At 40.8% G+C, this 23,227-nt stretch overlaps 1 protein-coding gene across 8 annotated transcripts in view; it reads right to left on the bottom strand.

Annotated features, from left to right (window-relative positions):
- Mcmbp (minichromosome maintenance complex binding protein) overlaps nt 1-23,227 on the bottom strand; it is a 61,636-nt gene that overhangs the window by 34,614 nt on the left and 3,795 nt on the right. For 4 of the 8 annotated variants that reach the window (XM_087185228.1, XM_087185225.1, XM_087185227.1 and 1 more), the window contains exon 2: nt 20,001-20,045. The exons of the other annotated variants lie outside the window; for them this stretch is intronic. In XM_087185228.1, the coding sequence (XP_087041354.1) occupies nt 20,001-20,045 (45 nt within the window). The remainder of the gene's footprint in view (nt 1-20,000; nt 20,046-23,227) is intronic. 8 annotated transcript variants of the gene reach the window in all.

Genomic DNA, 23,227 nt, shown 5'->3' with positions numbered 1-23,227 from the left:
TGCACTAAATTTGTCTAATTTTCTGTAATAAATGGCATTTGAAGATGATTATTGGTAAATTAACAGAATATGCAGTGAAAGCACTTCTTGTGTGTGTCTGCCAACTTAGGGGGCTTGTTACGGAAAATACAAGGCACTGGTAGGTCCTGAGGACTGGAAGTCATTGTCTCCTCACTGAGTCATGCAAAGGTGCAGTTTGAACGGCATGATGGCAAAACAATAAAGCCACTCAGCATATTCACAAATGTGAAAAATATTTGGGTTTTTTTGTTGTTGTTTTGGGGGTTTTTTGGTACCAGGGATTGAACTCGGGTCCTTGCTCTTGCGCAGTAGGCGGCAAAACCACTGAGCTAAATCCCCGGTCCTTTTATTATTATTTTTAAACAAAGCCAGCCAGCTTTTCTCTCTTCCTATCCATGGAGTCTGAGCTCAGGATTGACGCTGGCCAAAGCAACCAGACATTACTTCCCAGGACAGCTGCAGGTGCTTTATCACAGTAGTCACAGAGGGACCTAGTGCCTGGCACTAGAGAAAGCCCTTGGTTTTCACCCATCTTCAAGCCACCCACCAATTCTGAGAACCTTCATGTCCTGCCAATAAAATTCCTTATGCTTAGGATGGCCAGCATCCATTCCTTGCTGGCAACTACAAATTTTGACTGAGACACAAATAACCAGAGAGAAGAGAAAAATTGTGTATTAAACACGTTTCCCATTCAAGTTCAATTCTCCATGTAAGGCAAGAGGAGCTTGCTTTTAGAAATATGGGGGAAGGCAGCAGAAAGCTATTTAGCTTTGATAAATGTAGGCAGTGTGGTTTGGAGGGCACCTGTCTCTGATGGAAATAGGAACAGAAAGAATTGTGACCAGAGAGAGAGGTGGGAGGGGCAGTCAACCCATTTAGTAAAACATGTGAAATGAAGTCATTGCCCAATGAACAAACAGTGGCCAGAAGGGCTGCTTGGGCTGGGGCAATGACTTGAGGGTCCCTACTTAAAAGAATTATTAGGATGAATGACAACTCTTCGGGGCTGGTTAAGAATCAAGGCGGTGGACCTTCCTGGTCATGTCTGTCTGGCTCTAACTGCTCCTGAGATGCCTTCCCTTGCAGGGTTCCCACTGTAGAGGCAGCACATCGCGGTGCTCAATGAACATTGGTTGAAAGAAGGAATAAATCATGACCACAGAGTTATGCTCCTTAGAGAGCAACACTAATACAATTTCTAGCAAATGGCCATGCTTTGAGCCATTTAGAAATGCATATCACCTGTTAAAGGAGTTCATTTGATCATTTTATTCTTTCATTTTTTATTCCCAGCTATTCCCCCACTGGGAATCTTCCCCAAAGAATTAAAAGAATCATACCACAGTGATATATGTGCACCTATGTTTATAGCAGCATAGTTTGTAATAGCTAAAGCTTGGAAACAGCCCAAGTGCCCATTGACTGGAAACTGGATAAAGAAGATGTGGTTTTTCTATAAAATGGAGTACTACTCAGCCATAAAGAACGAGAAACTAGAGTCATTTATAGCTAAATGGATGCATATTGAGGCGATCCTAAGTGAAATAGGAGACACATGTGTAAATGCCGAATAGTTTCTCTAGTGTGAGAAACTGAGAGTGTAAATAAGGATTAAAAGAATTAATAACTAATAATTGATATTATGAAATAGGAAAAGGTCCAAAGGGGTAGGGATGTTGGGAGGAGATGGGGAAAGGAAAGAAGGGAAAGGAAAAATTATGAGAAAAGAAAAAAATGGAAACAAAGTCTATGCAAATAGGGAAGTGTGGAAGGGGTGAGGGGCGCACAGGTAATGATGAAAAAATAAGAACCAAGATACATCATGTACAGGTACAAGCACCCAATGATAAATGTAAATGAATTGTATACCTAAAGTGTACCAATAAGAGAATTTAAGCAAAAAGAAAAAAAACAACAATGAAGCACTGGGCCATGCTTTCAAGTTTATCAAAGTTGTGGGCAGAGGTGCAGTGAGAGTCCAACCCAGAGAAGCCATGTGCATTCACAGGTCACCAGCATCTGAAGCTTTTCCTTGCCCTTAGTGTCACTGTGTGCTCAGTCTCCCTGCACAGGGCCAGTCCTCCTTCTGTGCTACACTCTTGCCTACACGTGCTGGGCTGACCTGGGCAGAGGCTGGTCTGGGTTGTGCAGAGTCACCCAGTTGTCTCCTAGTCTCTGCTCTCCCTTCTCTCCAGCAGACTCCAATTGTATTATGGAGTAAGTGTGCCCAGCAAAGGGGCCAGTGGCTATAAGCAGATGTGTCAGTAGGACATAGGACACACCCCTTAAGAAGATGACAGTGATGTGTGCCATTGGATGCTCCACCCTTCGGCTTCCTGGCCAGAATGTGGCTGTGATGGTAGGAGCTCTAGAGACCCTGCAGGACTAAAAGACAATCTAAGTGACAGAGGGTTTCCTTCACAGCTAGTGTCTGCCAGCAGATGCACGGATAGGAAATCTGGAGGATACACACAGTGGAATATTACTAAACCTTATAAAGAAGGAAATCCTGTCATTTGCAACAATGTAGGTGAACCTGGACAACATTATATTACATGATTATGTTACATGAAATAGACCAGGCACAGAAAGACAAACATTGCTTGATGTTATGAATATATGGAATCAAAACAGGCAAGTTCTTAAGAAGCAGAGAGTAGAAAGGGGTTACTAGAAGCAGAGGTGAGGTTGGGGTGTGGGGAAAGGGGAGATGTTGGTAAGGGGTACCAAGTTTCAGGAGGAATGAGTTTTTGAGATCTACTCTATAACGTGATGTCAACTGTTAATAATAATGTATTGTTTATTTCAAAGTTGCTAAAAAAAAAAAAGTAGATTTAAATATTCTCGCTACCAAAAAAATGACCAGCAGGTGAGGTGACAGCTATGTTAATTAGATTAATTTAATCATTCCACAATGCATGTATTATCAAAACATCACATTGTGCCCCATAAATATACACAATTATTATTTCTCAATTTAAAAATAAAACAAAGTTCTGCTTTAAATGTTGCCTTAGCTCTTAATAAATTGAGGCTGTGGCTTGAATTCAGCAATTGTCCCTTGTGTGTATTATGCCCTCTCTTAGGAACCCCAGAGAGACGATGTGGGTTAAGAGCACCTCCAGATCTCTGTCAGGAACTAAATATCATCGTGATGGTGCAAGAGAACTTTCCTCTGCACAGGGAAAGACAGCTTCAAGGTTGACTCAAAAATGTATGCTCAGCCTCTGATGTTTTGTGGTTGTGGCTGCTATTGTGGTAAATTTTCCAATGCTGATTTGGTGTAAGCCTTGCAGTAGAACTAGGCCTGTCTGGCTCCTAGCTATCAACCAATTAATCCAGACAGACAGGCTGTGTGTTTAAAAGTGCCCATGTAGAGGGGACCTGTCAGACCCTAAGAAAGCGACACCACAATAACCAGGATGAGCTGAGGCAGCCCCCAGGACCCTGTTGGTCCTGAAAGCCCCATATAGCCGACACAGCTGCATTTAACTGCCTGGGCCTTTCATAAAGCTCTGTGGCTCTGAACAAGGTATGAGGAGAAAGGCTCCATGGCAATGATGAGTGAGCAGTGGGGTCACTTTGTGCCCTGAAAGCACGACACAGAACTGTCCCATGGCTCTCGGTGCCTTTCTGAGTTCGGGTGGCCTTGTGTGCGGTGCCCCAAGGGACTTCAAACCTCGTTTTCCCCAGAGTCTTGAGGGTGCATCCTACCTCACTCCAGGGGAATTAGGAGACAGAATCCCAAAGTCCCCAGGGTTTCAGAAAGACTTCTATAAAATTTCTGTTTGCTAAGTCTTCTGTAACAGAGGACCATGGGCTGGGTGGCTTAAATTACAGAAATTGATTGCATTACAGTTTTGGAGGCTAGACTTCCAAACTCAAAGCACCACTTCCAAATTCAAAGCGTCATCAAGCTGTTTCCTCCTGAGCCTAAGGCAGGATCTGTTAATTTTTTGTTGGCCGCATCTAGGGTGCCCCTGGCCTCTGGCCATCAGATCCTTTGCCTGAGCTGTACAAAATGGCAACCATGAACCAAATGTAGTTATTTACTTTTTAAATTACTTAAAAAATAAAATTAAAATTTTTGTTCTTTAGGGCCAGGGATTTAGCTCAGTGGTGCTGCTGCCTACCTCACAAGCACAAGGTCCTGAGTTCAATCCCCGGCACCAAAAAAAAAAAATTTTGTTCTTCAGTCACTACTCACCTTTCAAGTACTCAACAGTACACAAGTGTCACAAGTGTCTGGGTTATGTGGGGGTGGGAAGAAAGGAAGTCAAGCTCTTTATCCTCCCAGCTTCTTTCCTCCAGATGCCTGGAGCTGGCTGTGACTCTGCTGAGGCCACATCTCATATCAGAAACCCTGTCCAACAACCCTATTCCCCTCCTTCGTCTCCTCAGGAGTAGGGCTGCTATTGGCTTCCCACTGTTTCTTTCTTGGGATGCTACACCATCCTTTATTGCTTCCTCCAACTCTAAATCCAAACCTTTGGAAACGGCCCCTCTCTACAATCCCCCCACATAACCTGACTATGGTGGTTACTCATTCTTATGACAAGACCTTGCCACGTTGCAATGATCAGAGAACGTCACCAAGTTTTCTGATTTTTCAAAGAAAGCTGTAAACCTACACTTTTATGTGAAATGCAGGTCCTGAATTATGGCAACCATTGCAAAAACAAGTTCCAAAACGTAAACGTCAAAACTCACTCAGAACTGAAAGTAGACTGTTGTTGGCTACCTCTACTCCACTTTGATGCCAAGCAACCTGGTAGCCATCTACTCTATTTGAACACTTCCCCCCAGACCCTGGGGTTTTTTTCTGATCTCTCTGGGTAGCTACCACCTTGCCCAGGGACAGGAAGGGTTATCATATTCCACACTCAGCTTCTGTCACAGAGTCCCCTGCAGAAGCAAGTGTGAGTCACACAGTTATTATTGCTAATGTAAATAAGTATGATAATGTGGCTAACAGTTCCTGAGCAATTCTATTTTTAAAAAGACTAACATTTGTTGAGTCCGTACTATTTGCCAGAACCTCTGCTTCTTTCACGTCAACTTAAAAGGATTTTATGATTATGCTTGTTTTTACAGATAAGAAACTGAAACACAGAGAGGACAAGCTCTTTTTCTGGTTTCTATTGCTCAGAAGTAAATGGTGAAGCTGGAAGTCTGATTCAGGGCTTCCTGGATCCAGAGTCATGCTCTTTCCCACTCTGCTGTCACTTGGTCACTGTTTCACATTCACTCTGCCTTTCCTGGGTGACTCTGAGTTCTCTGAAGACCCACATCATGCCAGTATTTCCAAGCAGACAGCAGATGCTCAGTAAGTGTTGGCTGCTAATTGGCTGATTGCTTACTTTGGAGGAGGACTGTTACAGCTTGTTTCTAGATGTCCCCCCAAAGCTTCATGAGGTCATCCATCAGTAGGGCTGTTTCAAGGTGGCTGGATCTAGGATGTGTGAGGCTAGATAAAGAATGTGATGCTGGGATCTATTCATGGCACAATGCTAGCATGAAGGGTGCCCCACCCTGGGTGTGTTACCCCCCCACAAGGGTGGGTAGCCTGGATAGGATATAAGGGACAGAAAGAAGGCTGCTGTTGTCATTTGCTTCCTCGCTACTTCTCTGCTTTTGCTGCCTACTGCCTTCCACCATGAACTGTTTTTTGTCTTCTGCAATGCCCCTCTGCCAGGCCACCCTTCCTTGGGGCCAGCTGATTGTGGATTAAAACCTCTATAAATTATAAGCCAAAATAAATCTTTCCTCCTTTAACTTTGGATCTCAGGTATTTTGTCTCAGCAACCAGAAAAGTAACTAAGACAAGAATTTTCTGAATGGGCTCAAATCAGGCCAGTAGTGTGACTTGCTGGGACAGTCCTCAAGGACTGTACAACTCTGGCTAAGGGTTCCCTCTCTCACACCCAGCTCGTTGCTATTTACCTGCAGACATTTAAAGGTCAGGGTAGTAATGTTCAGCTATGAACTTATCACTGCTGCCAGGATCACAGATATTAAGAAGACAGGTTGGGAGGGGGGCTGCTCTGAGTAAGATAGCTCCTGTCACCCTGGATTATTCCAACAAGGCTGTTTTCTCCCAGCAGGATCAGCAGGACTAGAGTTGCTTTGGGCATCATCTATCAAGGTCTCTGCTGGACTCCCACACCCAACTTTGCCCTGTCATGGAATCTCTGAATTCCTGTGACCCTTGACTATGTGTTAGCCACCAATCTAATGTTAAACTTTGACCTTGCCTTTCACCACTTGCTAATTATTTCAGGCAATCCTTAATTCTGTGACTAGACCAGATCCTTCTAGAAAGTGACAGAGCCCTCAACATCCATTCTTGGATGACCACAGCCTCCAGCACAGTGCTGCACAGAGAGGAGGCTCAATGAGCAACTGATGACTAAGCCTATGCATCCTAGACGTAGCTCACAGTCCTGCCTCTGGGCATGGAGTGGGAAGGGGAGAGGGGGAAATTACAGAAAGGCTGTTCCCTAGGAACATCCTCTGTTAGTGGCGCATTTTTAAGGTACTGTGTTGGCATAACCAGTTGGTAAGAATTTCACAAAAAAGAGGTTACTGGAGGAAGCTGAAAAAAACAATAATCCATCTAGTCTATCAGAAATCTCAATGTCCTGCTTAATATCCCTCCAGAGTTTCCCCCTAACACCACTAGAGGATCTGAACACTGCATTCTGTCATCTCAGGTGCTCTCTCTCCCTCCCGCCCCCACCCCGTCTCCCCCGCCCCAGATCTCAAAAGTCTTCCTCCTGCTATTGCATCCATCTGAGCCCTGTGGGTTCTGAGTGCTAACACACACATGCACCTGTGTATATGTACATAACCACACCAACTCAGGTAAAGAACATTTTCATCTCCTTAAAACATTCCCTCACAACCCTAACAATGAATCCTCCCAATACGTAACTGTCCTAAATGCAGATCCATCTGGCATCAGAATTGCAAAATACATGAAACAAACACTGACACTAATGAATGAAGAAAAAAGTCTACAATTGCACTCAGAAATTTTAACTCAGTAATTGATAGAATAATACAGAAAATCTGTAAAGATACTTGAAAACACTCTCAACCAACTTGACTGGCTGACATTTATAGAACCCACAACCAATATCAGCAGAATACAATGTTACATTATTTCAGACATTTATCAAGAGAGATCATATGCTGGGCCATTAAAAATGCATCCACAAATTTAAGTGAATTGAAATCACATTGGATTGGTACTCTAATCATATGGAATTCAATTACAAATGATTAACCAATAAGGATTTGGAAAGCACCCAAATGTTTGGAAACAACATACTTCTAAATAACCTGTGAGTCAAATTTTAAAAATCAGAAGGGAAATTAGAAAATGTATTTGATTCCATTTTTTTTTCTTTCTCATACTTTTTCCTTTCCCTTCTTCCCTTTCCCCTTCCCCTCCCACCACCCCTCCACCTTTGGACCTTTTCCTATTTCAAATTATCAATTATTTGTTTTAATCATTTTCATCCTTATTTACACTTTCAGTTTCTCACACTAGAGAAACTATTCGGTATTTACACATGTGTGTCCTATTTATTTCACTTAAGAGTATGGCCTCAATATGCAACCATTTAGCTATAAATGACTCTAGTTTCTCGTTCTTTATGGCTGAGTAGTACTCCATTTTATTAAAAAACCACATCTTCTTTATCCAGTTTCCAGTTGATGGGCACTTGGGCTGTTTCCAAACCTTAGCTATTACAAACTGTGCCGCTGTAAACATGGGTGCACATATATCGCTGTGGTATGATTCTTTTAATTCTTTGGGGAAGATACCCAGTAGGGGAATAGCTGGGTCAAATGGGACCTCTAGCCCTAGTTCTTTGAGGTATTTCCATACTGATTTCCACAGTGGTTGCACCCATCTGCACTCCCATCAACAATGGAGAAGGGTTCCCTTCTCCCCACACACCCGCCAGCATTTGAAACAATCTATGTAAATAGGGAGGGGTGGTGGGGGTGAAGGGCACATAGGTAATGGGGAAAAAATTAAGAACTAAGATACATCATGTTTAGGTACAAACACCGAATGATAAATGTAAATGTATTATATACCTAAAATGTACCAATTAATATATAAATAAATAAATAAAAGAGATTCTTAGGGAATATATAGAATCATTTCCATAAATTTGCAAATTTAGGTATAATAGATGTTAGAAAATTCTAAGAGACCAATAATGATAAAAATAACAAAAAGTGTCAAAGTTGTTTTTATATAAAACATTAGACACAGAGAGTATTAAATATACTCTACCAAACTTTAAGAAATAGATAATTGCTTATGCTTTAAACTCTTTCAGAGCTTTAAAATTATGGAAGATTACTCATATGATACAATCATGGCACACAAGGATAAAACTACGAGCCAGAGATGGGGAACCTTCGGCGCATGTGCTGCAGCGGGGCGTTTTTATCATTGAAAGCTCTAAAATGTTTGCCATCACTATTTTTTTTTTTTGGTACTGGGGATTGAACTCGGGTCCTTGCACTTGCGCAGCAGGCAGCAAAACCACTGAGCTAAATCCCCGGCCCATGCCATCACTATTGACATAGGTCAACATTGCTTTCTATACAAATGTAATGTCACTAAATAAAATGATAAAGCAAAACAAAATGAATTAAACTCAAAAAAAAGAAAATGTATTTGAGCTAAATTATAATAGAAATATGTCAAACCTTGAGTGATACAGCTAAAGTAGTGCTTAGAAGGAAATTTAGATTTAAATGTTTATAGTAGGAAATAAAGATTTAAAATCAATGAAACCAACAGTCAGTAATTTGAAAAGACAATAAAATTGATAAATCTTTAGCCAGGATGGAGGTGGGGGTAGAACTAGATCTTGCCAGTCAAGCATGACAGAGCAGACACCACTATAGATCCTACCAAAAGTAAAAGGATAAAGAGATTATTATGGACAATTTTATGCTAATAAATTTTAAAGAAGAGAGAAAATGTGTCAGATTCCTTGCAAAAATAGAAATTAATCAAAACTCAAAAAATGGAAAATCTGGGTAATTTTATGTCTAACAAAGAAACTGAATTTTTAAAACTTTACCACAAAGAAAACTCCATGCCCAGATAACTTCATTAATTTTTATCAAACTTTTAAGGAAGAAATTATACCATTCCTGTACAAACTTTTTCAAAAAATGGAGATGGAAATGCTACATCCCAACTCATTTTGTGATGCTGGTGTAACTGTAATAGAAAAACATGACAAAGATACTATAAGAAATAAAACTGCATGCCAATGTTCGTAAGCCTACGGAGACATTTAGAAGGGTGACATAATGGTGTACTTATTTATCTGAAAGTTTATTCAGGTTGTAGAACAGTTTATGAGTCTATTTTATATGTATGTATGTATATAAACACATATGTGTAGAAATGTGTATGTACATATGTGGAGATGAAGAGAGAGAACAGAGAAAAGAAGGGAGGCAGGTGAGGGAGGGGAAAGAAGAGAAGAGAGAAATGGAAGACTATGTTAAAATACTGCCAGTAGAAAATGAGTTCTATGGCAACTTTTTGTTTTTGCTTATCTGATTTTTGCTTATCTAATTTATTTCTGAAATAGGCATTATATACTGTATGTATCTTTTAAGTTTTATAATAAAAAGAGAGATTTAAAAATACTTTTAAAAGAACAGATACCAACCCAAGGGGGAGGCAACATCAGCCCTAGTGCCCACGGCAGTGAAGTTGCTGTCACTAAGGGCAGTCACAGCCAACACACACCTCTCTGGGGAAGGAGGCCACGTCTTCCATTCCAAGCAGGAGGCCTCGTGGGTGGTTCAACATGGTATTCATCCTTCCCTAGAAGATATGCATATAAAGGACTGTACAGCTGGCACAGTGGTGTATGCCTGGAATCCCAGCACTCTCAAAGGCTGAGGCAGGAGGATCCTAAGGTGTCTCAAAATAAAAATTTTGAAAAGGACTGGGGACATAGCTCTGGGAAAAGGCCTAAATTCAATCCCCCATGATTGATGACAGATAGATAGATAGATAGATAGAATAATTATTCAGCTAAACCATCACTTCTCTTGTTCACTCTTCTAATGCATCTCTACCTCTACCTCCACAGAAACAGGTAAGGAATATTGGTCTGAATAGCACTTATAAGAAAGGCCTTTCCCAACCCCACAAAGCAAACTCAAATGAGATTCCTCTGTGTTAGACATCACCTTTGTCTGTAGCATCCTCATCCCCCACCTTACACCCATACCTTTGGGGAACCCTCCCTTTCCCATTCCCTGTGGTCGTGGTGGGGTTTTGGGACACAGTTCCACTTTCCTCCAACACCCTGGTCACAGAATTGTGCGAGTGTCTACTGAATCGCCAAAGTCTTCCCTTGGGATTTTTACAAAGGACAGAGAACTAAGTCTTCCACTTCTCTTTGGACCATAGGCTCTAAGGACATAGCCTTGTCATGAGGCAATGCTCGAGAGAAGAGGGCTAACAGAGAGAAGGTAGTGAGACAAAGGGGCCCCCAGGACCCCACAGTGCTCCCCAGTCACCTGCACCAAGTCATCTCTTCTGCCTGGGCTACTTTGAGTTGGGTTTCTGTGGCTGACCAATATGAGACTCCTAGCTAACAATGGGCCTCATACAATTGCAGCACCTTTTTCTTCAGAGCCACTAATCACCCACTGTTATATGTGTACTGAGTTCTGTGTTTCATGTCTTTTACCACTTCTTTTTTCCCATCAAGGCAAGATCCACATCTGCCTTACACCTGGCATCTGATAGTTATATAATAAGATGTCTGATGTCCCTGGAACATAGTATGATGTCAGTTAACACAGGGAGTAAATGAGCAAAGACATACACAGGTGCCATGAATAAGCTGTGTTGAATTCTTCTCTGATTCTCTACAAACTTAGACTCCAACTACTAATAGAGACTCAGAAGGACTCCTGATCCTCACAGGCAAGGTACTTTTCATGCTCCGGGAAAAGGTTCTCACCCCAAATTTAGTCAGGTCTGCATTCCACCTGCATCCCCTCCTGAATGAAATTCCTCTGAACTCCAAGCTCCATGCTCAATGGGGTACCATGGCTTATGATTGGGGTCCCACAGATATTATGATTGTCATCTCTTCCTCTTGGATTTTTCCCTTTACAAGGATGTAGTGTCCTTCTTCGTCTCTCTTAATCAGTGTTGGTTTGAAATCTACTTGATCTGCCAAGAGGATAGCTACTCCTGCTTTTTTTTGGGTTCCTATAGCATGGAGTATTGTTTTCCACCCTTTAACTTTCAGTCTATGAGTTTCCTTTTGAATTAAGTGTGCTTCTTGTATGCAGCATATTGTTGGATTTTGCTTCTTGACACATTCTGCCAGTCTGTTTCTTTTGATTGGTGAATTGAGACCATTAACGTTGATGGTTATAACTGAAACATATTGACTTATCATTGCCATGACTTTTTCTTTTTGTTGGGTTCTCCCCCTTTACATTTAATTTCTTGTCATGCCAGATGGGTTCATTCTGCTGTGTTTCCTGGGGTTGTGATCCTCATTGTCTGTTCCTAGGATATTGTGTAAAATTCTTTGGAGTGCTGGTTTGGTATTCATGAAGTTCCTAAGGTGCTCTTTGTCATGAAAGTATCTCATTTCTCCATCAATTTTGAAGGCTAGTTTTGCAGGGTACATCAATCTAGGCTGGAGGCTGTTTTCTTTTAGGGCTTGGAATATGTCACTCCAAGCTCTTCTTGCCTTGAGGGTTTGTGTTGAGAAGTCTGCTGTGATTCTGATGGGCTTTCCTTTGTAGGTGATTTGTTTCTTTTCTCTTACTGCTTGTAGAATTTTATTCTGTTGGATTTCTGGAATCCTAACTATTATATGCCTATGTGTAGATTTTTTTTGATTAAGGCTAGCTGGAGTCCTATATGCCTCACTTATCTGTATGTCAAGTTCTTTTCCCCTCCTTGGGAATTTTTCTGCCATCACTTCTGTGAAGAGTTTTTTTATGTCAGCTGCACTCTCTCCTCTTTCTTCATTGACTTCAGTCAGTCTTATGTTATTCTTTTTTGCATCATCTAGCAGCTGCTGGATTGATTTCTTGTGTTCCTTTACAATTTTAAAGCAATTTTTCTTTTCCTGGTCACTAATTGCAATCTTATCTTTTGTATCTGAAATTCTATCCTCACATTGGTTCATTCTGCTGCGCAGACTTTTGATGGAGTTTTTAATCTCCTGGAAATGTTTGCATCTGTTTTATGGATTCCATTGTTGTTGGGATTCCATCATGCTCCTCAGATCCTCTATTTTTTTAATCTGTGTCTTCTCTAGATTTATTAATCATGTCTTGCACCATGAGCACAATCTTTGCTGTTGTCTGAGTAATTATTTCTGATTTCATTTTTCCCAGATCCTCTTTTGTTGCCAGTTCAGAGAGTCCAGGTGGTTGAGTATCAGATTGTTCCATCTCGTTTCCCTTTGGGGTTGCTGTAGGTGATCCGGAAGTCTGTTTTTGAGGCTTATTTACATGTCTTCTCATTTCCATGAGGGGGTGGGGTATGGGGGGTGTTGTGTGCTTCTGGTGCCCGCGGCAGGGGAGCTTCCTTCTGGGTGTTGGGACCCGCTCACCTTCTCTAACTATAAACATTTGTGTACAAGTTTTGGTAAACATCCAGAGATGGTACAGTTAAGTATCTGGTTAAATGTAATTCCCTTTTTGTTTTGTTTTGTTTTGTTTTTTGAGACAGGGTCTCGCTATATGGTTCAGCCTGGCCTTGAACTCACTATGTAGCCCAGGCTGGCCTCAAACTCATGGCAATCCTCCTGCCTCAGCCCCCCCAGTGCTGGGATTACAGGCATGCATCATCATGTCCAGCATCTGATTAAATATATAAAGATTTTGCCTGTTTTCGAGAGTGGCTCCACCATTCTGAATTCTTACCAACCACATATAATAGATTAGTTGTTTGCATCCTTACAAATACTTGGTATTGTCAGTTTTATTTTTAATTTTAGCTGTTCTAATAGATAACAACTCATCATGGGTTACATTTACATTTCTTTTTTTTTTTTTTGGTGCTGGGGATCGAACTCGGGTCCTTGCACTTACACAGGAAGCCCCGAATCCACTGAGCTAAATCCCCAGCCTACATTTATATTTCTTGAGTAGCTAATGATACTTAACTCTTTTCAGTTTGAGTATTTATCATCTTTACATCCTCTCTGGTGAAATGTCTATTTTACTCTTATCTTTTGGTCCTTTTAAAACTAGGTTAATTACTACTATTTTCTTTTTCTGGATATAAAAACTTTTTCCAACATGTGATTTTCAAATATACTCTCCCATCTATAGCTTGTCTTTTCATTCCCTAATAGTATTATTTTGCAGAGGAAAATTTTTTACTTTTAATGAGCCAAATTCATCAAATGTTGTTTTATGTACTGTTCCTTTGATGTCGTGTATTAAAAACTGATCAGGGGCCAGGGATTTAGCTCAGTGGTTCTGCCACCTGCCTCGCAAGCGCAAGGATCTGAGTTCGATCCTGACCAAAAAAAAAAAACTGATCAGGGCTGCGGAGTTAGCTCAGTGGTTCTGCCGCCGGCCTTGAAAACTCAAGGTCGTGAGTTCAATCCCCAGTACCAAAAAGAAGAAAAACAAAACAGAACATAGATGAATCTTGACAAGTGAATCTTTTGCAAAGCAAGATAAACCTGACACAAAAATACAAATATTGCCAGGTGTGGTGGCACATGCCTGTAATCCCAGAACTCACGAGGCTGAGAAAGGAGTATCCCTCATGAGTACGAGGCCAGCCTAAATTACATAATGAGACTCTATCTCAAAAAACATAATACAAATATTAACATGATTCCACTTATATGAGGTAACTAGAATAGGCAAATTCAGAGACAAAAAGCACAGCAGAGATTCAAGGGCAGACTAGAGGCAAGGGCTGAGGGGATGGATATGCACTTCATCTTGGGGTGAGTTTGGATTGCCTGTGGCACGGCAGACAGAATAATGGCTCCTCCAGATATGTTCACATCCCAATCCCAGAAAAACTGGGAATATATGTTACATGGCAAAGGGAATTAATATACCAGATGGAATTAAGGTCAATAATCAAGTACCTCATAACAGGGAGGTTATCTGGGTGGGTTAAATATAATTACAAAAGTCTTTAAATGTAGAAAGAAACAAGAGGAAGTTAGAAGTTAAAGTGGAAAGATGTTGAAAAACTTGACTTGCTGGCTTTGAGAACAGACCGGAGCCATAATCCATGAAATTTAGGGAGACTATGAAAGTTAGAAACAAATTCTCCCCTACAGCTTCCACACAGGAATGCAAGCCCCACTGACAACCTGATTTTATCCCAGTGAGACTCATGTCAAACATCTAGTCTCCAGAACTGTTAATGACAAATTCACATTCATTTAAGCCATTAAATCTGTCGTAATTTGTTAAAGCAGACACTGAAAGCTAACATAGTGATTTTTAAAGAACCAACCCATTCCGTCTAATTACTGAATTTACATCCATACAGCTATTCGGATTATCCTTTTCATGTCCATACAGCTAATAGTGGTATCATTCTTCTCATTCCTAATATTGTTACTTTGCCTTCTTTCTCTTTGCCAGCCTGACTAGAGGGCTCATCAGTTTTATTGATATAAGGGGTGGAGGGATATAGATCAGTGGTACAGTTTATGCCCAGCATGCATGAGGCCTTAGGTTCCACTCCCAACACTGAAGGAAAAGAGGCAGGGAGGAGGGAAGCAAGGCAAGGAGAGAGAGGAGAACAGACTTTAGGTTTTGTCAATTTTTCTTTTTCCTTTTTTCAATTCTTGATTTCTGCTCTTTACAGTATACCCTTTCTTGTGTTTAGCTGAGTTTATTTCTGGATTCATATGTGGAAGCTTAAATTATTGATCGGAATGAGATCTTTTCTTCTAATAAATGCATGTAATGCCTCTGAACATCTTTTTCTGTGCTTAGATATACTGATTTATTGTTTTCATTTTTTAAAAAGTTTATTACATTTAAAAATTTCCCAAGAGACTTCTTTTTAAATCATGGGACTGTTTAGAAGTGTTCATTCTACACTTCCGAATTTTCCTGTCATCTGTGTCACTGACTCCCAGTCTGCTTTCATGATGATCAGGTGACACTCCGTGATAAGTTCACCAACTTGAACTTTGCTGGTGTTTGGTTATGACTGAAGATACGATTTATCTTGCTGAATACTCTACATATGCATACAACAGAATGTGGACTCTGATATTAGGTGAACAAACGTCAATCAGGTCTGCTTGGTTGATGGGTTGTTGATTTTTTTCCAAGAACTGAGAGAGGGGTAGTTAAAACCTCCAACTCCAACTGTAGGACTGTTGTCCTTTCAGTGCTGCCTCTGGCTCTTTAGTGTGGTACACATAAGCTTATGTCTTCTTGGTGAACCGTTTATCATTATGCAATGTATCTTTTGTTCACATCTCATGCCACCTTAAAAAATATTTTAAAATTTAAAAAGAACCCAGACAGGTGTGGTGACACACACTTCTAATTGCAGCACCCTGGGAGGCTGAGGCAAGAGGATTGCAAGGTCAAGCACAACTTGGGTAACTTAGCAACTTAGTCTCAAAATAAAAAATTGGCTGGGGATGTAGCTCGGTGGGAAGGTCCTGGGTTCATTCCCCAGAACTGGAAAAAAAAAAGAGAGAGCGAGAAAGACGCAATAAAGAGGAAACTATGTGATCCAAGAAATAAGAGAATTAGCTCATGAACACAATGAGGGGGAAAAAAAAAATCCCACTGTAAGAATTATGCAAAAAACCTTAAAAGCAACCGATACAAATTAGGGAGCTAATTCATAGGGCTCACTAAAAACATTCACCAAAAACCAAAACAAAATAAACAATCCCCAAAAACAGGTTTGAGTAAATAATTAATATGAATGAAGGCCAGGGATTTAGCTCAGTGGTTTCGCCACCTGCTGCGCAAGCACAAGGACACGAGTTCGATCCCCGGTACCAAAAAAAAAAAAAAAATGAATGAAATTCTGGAGAAGTTTAGTAAGAATGATGATGTTAAATAAAAAGAAATGCAACATAAATATAATTAAATTACCACTCCTCATTAAAACACAACATATAATGAACCTAACACAGCCTCAAAATACATAAAACAACTCACAAAACTGAAGAGAAAAATCAGCAAACACAATTAAGGACTAAATTAGTAGGCATGCCAGAAACATAAATCCCAGCACAAAATGTAACAGCAAGCATGAAAAAGATGTAAGTTCTCAAATAGCATCTCACCACAGTACTACATCAGGGCCTTCTGTGCGTGCTCCACCAAGCTACATTCCGATTCCTTTTTTATTTTGAAACAGGTTCTCACCAAGTTGCCCAGGCTGGCCTGAAACCTGTGATCCTCCCGGCCTCAGCTTTCAGGGTAACTGGGACTGCAGGCATTCACCATCTCACCCAATTCAAACTGCAATTTGTTTAGCACACAAGACACTTTCAGAGTTCTATCTTCTAGTCATTTAGGAAGCTTAAATGGAGATCAGATGTATGACATTTGCTGACCAAAATGTGGCAAAATAAGAAGTCAGTAATGAAGGCGAAGCCTAGAACATCAACACTTTCATGCCTATAAAAGCAGACAGCCAGGCAAGGTGGCACATGCCTGTAATCCTAGCACTTGTGAGGCTGAGGCAGGAGGATGTAATGAGTTTGAGGCCACCCTGGGCCTCACAGTGAGTTTCAAGACCAGCCTGAATTACATAGTGAGACCTTGTCAAAAAAAAAGTACTACTAAAAGTCCCCAATTTGAGAGGAATTTGTGAGGGTAATTATAAAATACTCTTGGATGGATGAGAAAGGAATTTATACAAGTTAATATTTGTGGGATACTAAGGTGATGTTCATAGGAAAAGTTATGGCTTTTAATATGTTTTCCAAATACCAAGAAAGAACAGAAACCGATGAGCTTATTAATATCCAGCTCACATAGCTGAAAAAGCAATAAACTCATAGAATAAAAAAATAAAATAATAAAGGTAAGGGCAGACATCAAGGAAATGGACAGCCAAGTGTGGTGGCACACATCTTTTTTTTTTTTGGTACAGGGGATCGAACTCGGGTCCTTCCGCTTGCAAGGCAGGCGGCGGAACCACTGAGCTAAATCCCTGGCCCTGGTGACACACATCTTGGATCCCAGCGCCCTGGTAGGCTGAGGCAGGAGGATCAAAAGTTCAAATCTATTCAGGGAAATTTAGTGACTTAATAAGATGCTATCTCAAAAAGGGGGAGGGAGACGCAGGTGGGATGGAGATGTAGCTCAGTGAGAAGGCCCTGAGTTCAATGCTCAGTACTGCAAACAAACAAAAAAGGAAACGGACAACAATAACAATACAAATGATTATGATTAAGACAGACAGAGACAGGGATTTAGCTCAGTGGCACCACACCTGCCTCACAAGCACAAGGTCCTGAGTTTGATCCCTGGTACCAAAAAAAATAAAAAAAAACCCCACAGATTTTCTTCCAAATCTCTTTAGGAGGAAAAGAAAGACAATATATACAAAGAACAAAATCATATATGTAAATAAGACAAAAGAGAAAGCATCATATCAAGAGGAAGACTAACTATAAATAGGCTAAATAACAGAATGAAAAAGGAGAAAATGCTATAGATAAAAGAAATACTGTTACATGATTATAAAACATGAATAAGCTAAAAGCTCAGACAAAATATATAAATTCTGAAAAGAATATGTATTGTCAACAGTGCCATAGGATTAGTAGACTAAGTTATTTTGTCCAAGAACAGTGTATGTAATACCAATATGAGAAATAAAAGAAACAGCAGCTAATCATTTCTCTCATGCCCATGAAGTCCTATGTCTACATAGTTTTACTAAATTTCAGGCCAAAGCCAGGCATGGTCATGTACGCCTGTAGTCCCAACACTCAGGGAGGCTGAGGCAGAAGAATCTCAAGTTGGAGCCTAGTCTAGGCAACCTGGTGACTTACTAAGACTCTGCCCCAAAATAAAAAATAAAAACAGGACTGAGAATGTAGCTCAGTTCAAGACCCTGGGTTCAGTCACTAGCATCGAAAAAAAAAAATCCTATATAGAATTTTAGTTAAGTGAGGCACAGTGGTGCCTGTGTCTAGTCCCAACCATGCCACAGCCTGAGACAGGGGATCCCCGGAGCCCAGGAGTTTGAGGCCAACCTAGGTAATATAGCATGAACTGCTCTCAACCAATCAATCAAATTTTAAAATCAGTTGTCTAATACAGTGAAGAAATTATGAAAAAAAAAAAAAAAGAAAAAAGAAATTATGACCAACTGGTACTTATGCCAAAAAACATAAGAGTAGCTCATTATCAGAAAAAGATCTATTTATATTATCCAATATGTTAAATGATTAAAGAAAAAATGATCATTTCAGCAATCTGAACAAAGCCTTTGAGAAAGTTCAAAACCTACTTAATAATGAAAAGGGCCGGGGATTTAGCTCAGTGGCATCGTGTGCGCACCTGCCTCACAAGTGCGAAGTCCTGAGTTTGATCCCTGGTACAGGAAGGGAGGGAGGGAGGGAGGGATGAAGGAAGGGATGGAAGAAAGGAAGGAAAGAAAGAAAGAAAAGAAAGAAAAGGAAAGAAAGATTATTAATTATGGCTTGATTGTAAAGTTGGGGGTATAAGAGAAACAAATCATTTGACTTTGATTCTTGAAATAGTGACTAACACAATTTAATGACAGGATTTATATTTCTTTCCCTATTAGCTCAAATATTCTAGTAAGTCCTGTGGGGGGGGGGGGACACGGGGATTATACAATCATATACCAAATACCACTGGCTTTTTATTTTATTTTTTATTTTTTTGGCAGCACTGGAGATTGAACCCAGGGCCTTGCATAAGCTAGGCAAGCATTCTACCACTGAGTTATACCCCTAGATCCAAACCACATCCTTAGTTTTTCTATTCTGAGAAAGGTTCTTTCTAAATTGCCCAAACTGGTTTTGAACTTGTGATCTTTGTGCCTCAGCTTCCCAAGCAGCTGAGATTATAGCCATGCGACACAGATCCTGGCTGGCTTTTAACCTCTATAATATTATCAGACTTTTTTTTTTGGTACCAGAATCGAACTCAGGAACTTGCACTTGCCAGGCAGGGGCAGCACAACTGAGCCACATCCCCGCCCCAGTCACTTTTAAAATACAAAGGAATTTAATTACAGATTATAAATATTACAAACTTTGGTAATGCATAGAATTAGAGGCAAAAGAAAGCAGTATACTGACACTAATTTCCTCATGTTATAAAGTAGAAGCCCTGAAATACCACCTAAAGTTGCTGGAGTGGGAGATGTTTTAGAATACACCTTTAAATTTAAAATGGGACAACTGAGGGCCAGGGATTTAGCTCAATGGTTTTGCTGCCTGCTGTGCAAGCGCAAGGACCCGAGTTCGATCCCTGGTACCAAAAATAAATAAAGAAATAAGCAAGCAAACAAACAAATAAATAAAAAATTAAATGGGACAACTGGATTATCCACAAACAAAAAATTAAATTTGGTCCCCTACTTCATACCGTATGCAAAAAATAAGAATGGATCAAATATTTAAACATGTTAGGTAAACAGAAGAAGAGCTAAGAACTATACACTAGACTTCATAAAAATTAAAAACTCAGGCCAGGTTGTAGTGATGCATGCCTGCACCCAGGACTCTGAGAGGCTAAGGCAGGAGAATTGCCAGTTGAAGCACAACCTAGGCCATTTAGTTAGGAAGACCCTGTCTCAAAATTAGGAATATAGCTCAGTGCAAAGGCCCTGGGTTCAATCTCCACTACTGAAACAAACATTTAACATTAAAGGCAGGCAAGGTGGCAAGCACATGTATTTCCAGAGGGAAGATACTTGGCAGGAGAATCACCTGAGCCCAGGAGTTCCAGGCCAGCATGAGCAACACAGCAAAACCCTGTAACAAAAACATAAATAAGCCAGATGTTGTGGCACATGCCTATCATCCCAGCACTTGGCTTGCCACCAGTTAGAGGCAAGCCTGGGCTACAGTGAGACCCTGTCTCAAAAATCCAAATAATTAAATAGTTACAATTACCACAGGACCCAGCAATCCAAGTATATCCTGAGGGTATACTCCTTCCAAGTGAGAAACATCCCCAGCCTCCACCTTTATAAATTTTATGTTGCCAAGTGCAACCTGAATTGGTTATGCTCCTGTCTCAGCCTCTCAAGTGCTGGGATTGTAGATGTGTACTACATCACGCCCTTTTAGCTTTTGAGATAAGATTTTGCTAAATTGCCCAGGCTGGCCCTGAACTTTCAATCCTCCTACCGCAGCTTTTTCAAGTAGCTAGGATTACAGGCCTGTGCCACCACTAGATTTTATTATTGCTTTACAGTCTCTACAAGGCTAGTGATGAAATACTTCAACCTGCTCTCCTATACACACTACTACTCTTTTTCACATGACCCTGTCTAGTTCTGTTATATTCAACCAAAATTTCTTAAATATAACCAAAAATCATCTGGTCCAACTAAAATCTTCAAGCAAAAACAGTAAAAGATACAGAGTTGATAAGTACTCCGACTTATGAAATTAAAAGCAGTTATGGCCAGGTGTGGTGATAACATCCCTGTAATCCCACCACCCTGGGAGCCTGAGGCAGGAGAGGAGGATCACAAGTGCAAGCACAGCCTGGGTAATGTAATGACTGAGGGAGACCAGCTGGGCACAGTGGCGCACACCTGCAACACCAGCACCCCGGAGGCTGGGGAGAGAGGACTGTGGTGAGTTCAAGGCCAGCCCGGGCTACACAGTGAATTCAAGGCTGGCCTGCACTACACAGCAAGCCTGTTCCAAAACACAAACAAACATGGGCCGGGGATTTAGCTCAGTGGTTTCGCCACCTGCTGTTCAAGTGCAAGGACCCGAGTTCGATCCCCGGTGCCCCCCCCCCAAAAAGATACACAAACAAAACAAAGGCCTGGGGGGTGTAGCTCAGTGTGAAGGCTCAGGGTTCAATCCTCAGTATTTCAAAATTAATGAATAAAAGTAGCTATGGCTGAGGACACTGGCAAGGACCTATAGTCCCATCTATTCAGGAGGCTGAGACAGAAGGATCACTGGAGCCCAGGAGTTTGAGGCCAGCCTGGGCAACATAATGAGACCTCATTCCAAAGAAGGGGGAAGGAAAAGCAGTTATTAATTCAAACCAAGAAACTTTTGTTCTTTAAATGAAAAAAAGATGATTAAAAAAAAAGTAGGGTATGATTTTTTTTTTATTAAAAGTTCTTGCCTCTAAGGGAAGCAATTTGACATGGGTCACTATTGAAGAATCACCATGGAGACTAAGCCACCAGCACTATACCATAACAGAGCCCCAAAAAGATCTGCTGAAGTTAGGTGTGGTGGTATACACTTGTAATTTCAACAGGGAGGCTGAGGCTAGAGGATCTCAAATTCAAACTCAATCATGATATTTAGCCACTCATCAAGACTGTCTCAAAAACTAAAAAAAGCTGGTGGTGCAGCACAGTGTAAGGTCCTGGGTTCAATCCTCAGTAGCAAAAACAACAACAACAACAACAACAACAAAAAACTGTTCAACTATATTCCTAAGTCTTAAGCCTTGGATCTCCATGTCCTGTATAAAAATCAATTAGAAACTAGAAACACTAGCAGCATTTTGTAAATGCTCCCAGGGAAACATTTACATAAGAATACCTATAAAACACAGACTGGCTCAAAAAGATAAATTATGATTTGCATAGGTATGATTGGAGACCCACAGAATTTCAAAGTTTCTTATCTAAACCAAGAAGAATCAGGATCTGCATGTGAAAAATGCAGAACACATATGATCTAGTCTCAGGAACAGTACAAGGCTCATCAGAACTGTCCTAAACATGCTATGTGTGGCCACAGTAACCATCCCAACTTACACCATTATCAGCCAACACTGCTTTTAATAAGTGTCTGAGGAGCTGGGTGTGGTGGCACATGCCTATAATTCCAGCACTTGGAAGGCCGAGGCAGAAGGATCTCTGCAAGTTCAAGGCCAGTCTGGGGTACATAGTGAGTTACAACCTGAACTGCACAGTGAGTCTGCCTCCAAGAAAAAAATTTTTTCAAGCTATAACTGTGAACTCTGTAGACACAGGCCTTGAATTGTCAGTAAAAATCTAGTGAAGGAGGGCCGGGGATTTAGCTCAGCGGTTTCACCGCCTGCTGCGAAAGCGCAAGGACCCACGTTCAATCCCCAGTACAAAAAAAAAAAAAAAAAATCTAGTGAAGGAACACAAGAAACAAGCAATTTCAACAATGGGCTTTACATGCTGATTTCCAGGGATGCATGGGACTCAAGTATCATGGAACAGGGGTATCTAACTTAACTTGGTTCCCAAAGAAAAAGTAAGATTTAACCAGCAAAGTGAACTTAGGATGGGAAAGGGGCACCAGACAAAGTAAACAGCGGATGCAGGAGGCCAAGACGTAGGGCTCAAAATCACAGTACTGAAAGAGGATTCAGTCTGGCCAGGATAGAGAGTATGAAAGAGAACACAGTGATCAAGTCCACCAGCTAGGTAGGGGTGAATCCAACAAGGGTCTTATAAACTACTTTGAAAGGTCTGGATTTAAAAAAAAAAAAAAAAAAAAAAAAAGCCCAGGATTTAGCTCAGTGGTTCTGCTGTCTGCCTCGAAAGTACAAGGTCCCAAGTTTAACTCCCGGTACCAAAAAAAAAAAAAAAAATGAAGTGCTGGGGATGTAGCTCATGGTGAAGGCCCTGGGTTTAATCCCAGTACCACAAGGAAAAAAAAGTCTGTATCAGATATTAAGAGCAACAGGAAGTCACCGACAGACTTGGTCCCAGTGTAGAGAATGAAAAAGAAGCTGGACTGGAGCAAGAAACCAGCAAGAGGCCATGGTCATCCAAGAAAGAAACAGTGATCTGAATTGTGACAGTAGTCTTGGCAACGAAGATCTCTAGAAAGACTAAAAAGATACTTAAGAATTAGAGCAGATGAAATGTATTGACAGAATTCAGACCCTAAAAGAGACTCAGGAAGTAGCTGATTATCAAAAGGAGCATTACATACTAAAAGGTGAGTCTTCCAGATCTGCACTGTGCACCTGA

Source organism: Heterocephalus glaber, unplaced genomic scaffold, assembly GCF_053883595.1.
Source record: "Heterocephalus glaber isolate CG9 unplaced genomic scaffold, H.glaber_assembly_v1.0 deba00001497, whole genome shotgun sequence".
NCBI lineage: Eukaryota > Metazoa > Chordata > Mammalia > Rodentia > Bathyergidae > Heterocephalus > Heterocephalus glaber.
The sequence above is the reverse complement of the archived record's forward strand: the minus strand, read 5'-3'. Positions and strand labels throughout refer to the sequence as shown.